At 47.8% G+C, this 7514-nt stretch overlaps 1 protein-coding gene across 1 annotated transcript in view; it reads left to right on the top strand.

Moving 5' to 3' along the window:
- The window catches only part of LOC105362401 (uncharacterized), an 84183-nt gene that overhangs the window by 68522 nt on the left and 8147 nt on the right, over window positions 1-7514 (top strand). Inside the window, exons 3-4 of the mRNA XM_011499841.1 lie at window positions 2834-2934; window positions 3856-4004. Coding sequence (XP_011498143.1) covers window positions 2834-2934; window positions 3856-4004 — 250 coding nt within the window. The remainder of the gene's footprint in view (window positions 1-2833; window positions 2935-3855; window positions 4005-7514) is intronic.

The following is a 7514-nucleotide window of genomic DNA, read 5'->3' as shown; positions in this document are numbered from 1 at the left end:
CCCCCCCCCCCCCCCCCGCCGGCCCCACTGTCCCCCGTCCTCGTCCTCGCGCCCTCACCTTTCTTTTCGCATGATCGCTTATTCAGCCGAAGATTCCTCGTAATTTAAGAGTACACAGCGACGCATCATGAATTATTCGTCGGCGCAGCGGCGCTCCAACCCTGCGAGATTCGATTAGCTGCGCGGCATTCCCAGTTGGCGCCGGGCCCCGTCCATCTCACTCTCTAATGAAATACGAACACGAGAATAAACCATGAGAAATAAAGAACCGCTGACACGTGGAGTCTCGCGGGTGAAAAAGCATAATAGGACAATCGAGTCGAGGGCACTGGATTTTAAGACGACGAGCCGCCGAGATCACCGCTTATCGCATAAAAGTGAGACGCAGCAGCGTGCCCCGGGCTTATCTACGTAGTCCTCGGCAACTCCCAATCCTCGAGCACGATCCACCCCGCAGTTCCGACCGCCCTAATTCACCCGTCTTCTCCTCCTCCCACGCGATACGTTTTTTGCTTCCGGCCCCGCTACGCTAATACGCGAGGTTACGTATCGCTCAGCCTCGGGGCCGCATTAAAAGCCAGCGAGGCATTAATTCCCTCGTTCTCGCGCCGCCAGGGTGTTATCGATAATACGTGACCCGGTCGGGAAATCCTCGCACGTGCCGCGCGCACGCGACGCTCGCCCCCGTCGGCAATGACTTTGAGAGGGGCGGAGGGACCGCGCACTTTGTGCGTCATTATATTTCACGATTTTTCAGGGCAACAAAGCGATGCCACGGCAGCCACAGGCACCGCTCGCCTGCTTTAAATGGCCTGGAAACCAAGGAGTGCTTTTTTTATCATACCACTTACACACACGTGCGCGCGCGCGCGCGCGCACACACATACAATCCGATTGATAGGCGCTGGCTGCCAGAGCATTTGAAAATTATTGCGCTTTTAGGTTGAATGATTTTTGTCAAGAGCTTTTACGTTGCCTCGCCCCGTGTTCTCTCGCACTTGCCTTACTTTTTTAATTGCCGTAGTTCAGTTGCGAGGGGGATGGGTGTGGGTAGGGGATGAATGAAATTTTGAAGTACGCTAATGTTTATGCCCATCGAACGGCGATAATGTGGGACAGGCAGCTTTTCCGTATCGCGAGGAAAGAACTTTACGTGTATGTTTCTGCTGGTCAACCGCTACGCGAGCATTTCTCCCTTCGCTCTTCCTACGTATCTTAATTTCCAAAAATATCGAGATCAAAGTAAATTTTCGTAGCCGAATAAGACAATAGTAATCGATCGTCAGGATAAAGTATGTGCGATTTTCATAGGAAAAGACGGATGTCAAAGTTAAAGATAAATATTAAAACCTTACACAATCGATCGATTATCACCTCTTAATGCTTAAAAATATTGTTAATGGAGTATTCGGAGGGGGGGGGGGGGGGGGGGGGGGGGTGCTGATGTTCGTGGAAAGACGAAGAAAAAATAGGAGAAAAAAGTGAATACGGAAGGGAGAATCATAAATAGGGTGTAGTGTAAAAAAAAAAAGAAAAAGAAAAGAAAAGAAAAGAAAGGTCGCCTTTAGTTTGCCTTTAGTCTTTAGTGCCAATAATACTAGGTGCGTGAAAACTAAATTAATAGAATTAAATTCGAGTGAATTCATAGGGAACTTTGAAGAAGTTTGAGGGCGCTTAAGTAAAATCCAAATTATCGCGACAAGAGCTTTTGAGCTCCCAAGTAGTGCCGAGTAGTGTCGTATTTTTCCCGTTTTATGGGCACAGGAGGAAGGGCCGAATAGACGATAGAGTTTGATTTATCGTCCCGAGCGTAAGCCTAACCTGGGCCCTCGTAAATACGTCGCGAATGTAGTTCAAGTCGCAGGCTAATAGCTAGAGAACCGAGGGGTGGGACGCAAAATAAGCATGCAAAAATAAGTGAGAGCGCGCGTCGTTACGCCTCGTCGTATACGCATGGGCGAAAGAGAGAGAGAGAGAGATAGAGAGAGAGAGAGAGAGAGAGAGACAGAGTTAAAGAGGCGGAGAGCGGGCTTAGACAAAAAGGATGGATGGGCAGTATCTTTGGGCCGTGCGACCATCGTGTAGCAGCTCCGTGTGCACACGCGCACATATGCGACAGACTGTATCTACGGCAAACGGATGGGCAATAAATCATGGCGCTCATCGACGCCACGCGCCCGTCCGATGAGCTGTGAAGAATTTAAGTTCCTTATCGAGCGTGGAGGCTTTGAGGGCCCCTGTTGCCGGCTAATGAAAGTCCCTCTGGCTCCGGCTTGATAAACAACTAGCGCAAAATATCGCGATTTGCCGCCGAGGGAAGTCAGCTCTAGATCTCTTTCGAGACCTTGATTTATCGACTTTACGAGGGACGGGGGGTGGGAGGGGAGGGGTGTGTGTGTGTGTGGAAGGGGGTACGGCTCTCAGGTCGCTCGTGGGAAGATGACGTTTCGGTTATCGGGCCGATGGTAAATTTCCTCCATCTCGCTCGGAAAGACGCGCCTTTTTATTTGTCCTTTATAGTCGAGGGCGCGGGATTAGGCCTGCAATTGGCAGACGGCGACTAATCTCATTCCATGTATTTGTTTCGCAGTGCATAATTTACAACGCGAGTCCCCCACTGCCTTAATCGGATAGTCGCGCGATTTCGCGTTTTATTTACTCAGTTGACATAATAGTTGATCGTAAATTTCATATGATGGCGAGTTACGCCAGGTATTACACGAGTATTCAATTAGAAGGGCGATCGAAGGTCTTACGATGACACACCGTTTATATGTATATCTTATATTTTTGTTTCTATCTCTGTATGCGTGTTTTTTTTTATCTCCGTCAGGATGTAACCGCACGGTGAGGAACTCCGTGGGATGGATACGATGGACTGGCCGGATGGGAAGGTGCATTGTGCGCATCAGAGCACCTTTGCGGGATCCGCAGGTATGTAAAACTGTATATTTTACGCTTCTCTTTCCCCCCTCTCTCTCTCTCTCTCTCTCTCTCTCTCTCTCTCTCTCTCTCTCTATCTCCCTCTCTATATATGTGTTCCCTCCCGCCGCGAATCAACTTCTTGATCGATTAGCTGTACGCTAATCTCGTAATGTATCCCGTGTGCGCGGGCGCAATGTCGAATAAACGTCGGGCTCGAAGCACCTGGGAACTTGCGCCACATCTCGCCCATCGCACGAGTCTCAAATTCTTGCGCAAACAACGTTCGAAGTAATGTGATTAAAGGCGCGTATGTATATTCGTGAATTGAATGGTGTTGCGTGCGTGGCCCGAGACAATATCAATAACGACCGTGCGAAGTTGTATTCGTAGTGGCGGTAACGGGACTCGATCGGCACGTTCTTGGGAAACTTTCGTCCTCGAGGATATAACGCCCAGTGACGAACAATTCCAATTTACGTTCGCGAACTCCTCCTCGCTTACAGAGCTAAAATTTCATAATGCGACGAGCCGACCACATTCCGCCACAACTTGTCGCCTTGACCTCACTGCATATTTGTACCAAGGATTCCTCATAGCTCGCAACTGCTTATCACAGGACGCGCATTAACTATAATTCTCCGCGATAATTGGCCGCAGCTTTAAGCAACGGGTATTATTGCCCGCGAAAAATAATAATAATCTTTCTTAGAGGAGCGAGAAGTTTGCGAAAGACCAAGGGAGAAATTAGAAATTAGTAGGGTCGTTGAGTGGTTGTTTCGTTGGAGTAATGTTTCGGAATTTTGTTATGTAACGCGTATGATTATTTTTCATCGTTTCTCTCACTCTCTCTCTCTCTCTCTCTCTCTCTCTCTCTCTCTCTCTGTCTCTCTTCCTCATTTTATCTTCCCCATTTGCCTCTTCTTCTTTCAGGTAATAGAAATGAGAATCAGGAGGATGCAAGTTGGCATTTTGAAGAACGCCAGATGCGAGGGAGCCTACGTACAATTTTCCGACGAGGTCGAGGATCTTGACGAAAGCGCGGGTCGTTACTGCGGACACGTAACTGGCGACGCGACAAGGTAACTAAAAAATAATCATAACGTGCATTCGGAGGGAGAAACCAACGTGACACTCGGCCGACACGCGCCCGTGACGTCGACGGGCAACTTGTTCGCTTGTACGGCGAAATTTATTGTAACGATCAACCCTACGATGTAGCCTTGTTATTTTTGCGCGAACGTAGCGACGCAATGACAAGCGCCACGGAAATTAATTGCGCAAAAGTAGCGGAGCACTTTTCAGTTGATGAATAAATTTAATGTGATTTGTCAATAGAACGCGAAAACGGCAAATTATATATAAGTCTTTGGCTTTGCAACGTCATCGCCCTTTCTGTTAGTAGTGCAATAGGTAAAATAAAAAATAAACGGCAAAACGACTCTAAGGTTCGTCTTTAAGAAGATCGATCGCTTTCTTATGCGTGTAGCGTTTTAATGAATATTTACCATTTCCAAGTGACTTAGTACGAATCAGAAGCCAAAAGATTAAACATCAAAATTAAACTTCTAGCCGAGTAATATGCAGTAAAAGGTTAAATGAAGAGAAAAGAATGGGAAAAGGTAAGGAGAGGAAGTGAAAAAAAATGAAAATTGAAGAATGTGATGATGAAGAAGACGAAGTAGAAGAAGAGAGAGCCAATTTCATCTAATAGCAGCAATAACGATAATAAATAATAAATAATATAAAAATGAAGTCTACCGCTGGGTCTTACCCGTGGGAGGATAATAGCTTCACTCGCATCCTCCGCGCCATTTGCACGGTTCCTCAGGCCCCTGATTAATCGGCCTAAAAAACCAACCAGTGTGAGCTGCACATCGAGTTCAATATTAAATAGGACGAACGAGTCGAAATTAGCAATGGATATAGTCGCGCGTCAACCGAAAAACCAAGCCGTCCAATTGGCCAATGTAGGTTAAGCGTCGTAGGTGCAGGAAAGAATCCTGAAAACATCGTATTCCGAACGAGCGGCTTCGGTGCATTCGGCTCGAATGCCAGCTACGTCAACCTCTCCAACGTACTTCCCGTCGCCGTTCGAATTCCATTTATAATGGCGAATTCCGTGGCGACAAGTGCCGAGCCTCCTCGCGACGACGACTGATGCAAAGACTATAATAATAATACCTTACGGCTGAATCGCGAGAAGGGGCCAAAGAAAATACGAGCAAAAAACAAATAGAACGCGCTCCACTTTGCATTTCGCAGTAGGAGTTGCTGGAGGAACTGGGATGATGGTGGCCGGGGGATGACGGGGGGTATGTTGAGGAGGAGGCACTCGTGCGCGAATTTTCACGGGGCGTTTACTTTGGCAGCGGCGGACGTGAGGCGCGTAAATAAAAGCGAGTCGAAGCGGAAGTGGCCGAGGCTCGCTAAGACGGCACCGCGCTATTAGCCGAGACATCGGATAATGCCAGCGGTGACGAGCCGCCTAATTTCAGACCTGCGAAAAGACGCGGACTCTTCCGCGTCGGGACGGGCCCACGGATCACAAAGGGAACCTCATCGGTGCACGACTCTCCGTTATTATGCCGCAATCCTCGGGCATTATTCTCATCCGGCGTTACGTGCTTCGCGGCTCCGCTCCCCCCCCCCCCCAAAAAAAACCCCCATTCACCACCGCAAGACTCGACTTTGGCAACGTTGGACTTCACCGTTCGACCTTTTCGACCTTACCGCAAGCTCGTCCCTTTTGCAACTGTTATTTACTACTACGCGACGCGCTGATTCGACGGTTCGCGACGTGCTGCACACGACGAACTCGGGCTCTTTTTTTTTCTCTTTTTTTGCTCCGACATATCCTTTGCTTTCCCCGCGCCCAGATTTGAGATTCTGCGATTGATGACTGCGAGTCTACGCGCCGCAAGCTACCATAATGAGGCGATTTAAATTTCTATCGTGCTTCTTAAGCTCCCGGCGACTCGCGTTTCTTCAAATGCACAGGCCAATTGACTGAGACCGGGAGGACAACAGGCGCATCTCCTCGTAACTCCTTGTTTCGATAATTACGGCGAGTGGTATCAACGATCCTACCCGCGACTCCCTTTCATGGCGGGAAAGTCAAACGACACCGACAGTGGACTGTTTAAGGGTGGCCGGGGACGCTCAAGCCGTAAGGAAAATCGGGATTATTTAAATGAAATTATTCGCTCGCGCGCGGCTTACTCGGCTATTTGAACGAAATCCAAAATTGCCGCGGGATGAAGTGCACTTTGTCCGAGCGCAACGAAAATAGATCTCACTCGCGGCGTCGTGAAAACTCCTGTTGATTCAAAACGCGGCTTTCATTTTCCATGATCGTTCTAGCACTTCCACTGCCTGTCATCCTCCGTCCTCCACTCCAAAACTCCCCCCCCCCCACGCGCCGACACAACGCCCCACCAAAAACCGACAAGCGCCATTCTATCTGCATCACCGGTCTTCTCTCTCTCTCTCTCTGCCCCGTCTACCCACTATCCCACCGACTCCTCCTCATCACGCTTTTGCAGAACCGACTCTTCCTCGATGTGTCTCCCTACAGCGCAAATTTACATGAAAAAACACGCCACGAGAATGACGCAGCGGGGAAAATTTTGGCCAGTAGCCGAAGTGCTGCTGCCACTGTTACCGTTACCACGAAAAAGATCAATGAACCTCCGGCCTCCGCAAGCTCTTCTGATTTATCGCTCCTTTTATTTAAATGGTTTTGCTTATTTTTCATTTGTGTCCACGGATTCGTGGAAATACTTTCGAGAATTCGAGTAACTGATCGTTTCGGATACTTTATGCTGGGAGCGTAAGTAACACGTCAGATTTTATCGTCTAGATTCTATAACAAATGCACCTTTTACTTATCTAATGATGAATTTTCCCTCTCGCTCCAAACATTAACATTATTAAACCTCGAAATGTGAAAATCTTGTACAGATACGAATCTACAGTTTTTCAAATTATGATAATTTATAGATTCTTGGAGTAGATCTGAGGCAAGCTAATTACGCGTATCCAATTAAAATGCTTTCCAACCAAGTATTTCACGACTTGTACAAATGTAATTGCAAACGAAGCTTCTTTAACATGCGAGTAGCTTCACGGTAAATAACCAAACAACCTCAAACCTCATAGGTCCTTTTGCGCTCGTAGTTCTTTATTCGTGGTTTTTGCGTAATTTTATCGTGACGTGGGCAGTGATCGCGAAAAAGGTAAAGAAAAATCGCGCTTCTAAACAAATCCAAACAAAATAAATATCAAATAGAAATGCATTTGCGATCGAAATTGGTCGTGTTAAAGGAAGGCATTTTTCAAAGTCGAGGTCGAGTGAGCCTTTAATAGCGTAACATCAACTTGACATCGAGAAATCGTGTTCCCATCCTAGAGTCTCCGTCCATAAAGCGAAGGTCGGCGAGAGCAACATCGACCTACGCCAGGCAAACAGATGCGCACCCTACACGCTACACGCAATCCTCCCTTTACAATGCTGTTACACAGACGCGTGCTAATGATAACAGAGAGAGAGAGAGAGAGAGAGAGAGAGAGAGAGAGAGAGAGAGAGAAAG

This window comes from Ceratosolen solmsi, unplaced genomic scaffold (assembly GCF_000503995.2).
Source record: "Ceratosolen solmsi marchali unplaced genomic scaffold, CerSol_1.0 scaffold35, whole genome shotgun sequence".
NCBI lineage: Eukaryota > Metazoa > Arthropoda > Insecta > Hymenoptera > Agaonidae > Ceratosolen > Ceratosolen solmsi.
Note: the sequence above shows the minus strand (reverse complement) of the source record. Positions and strands in the feature narration are given on the sequence as shown.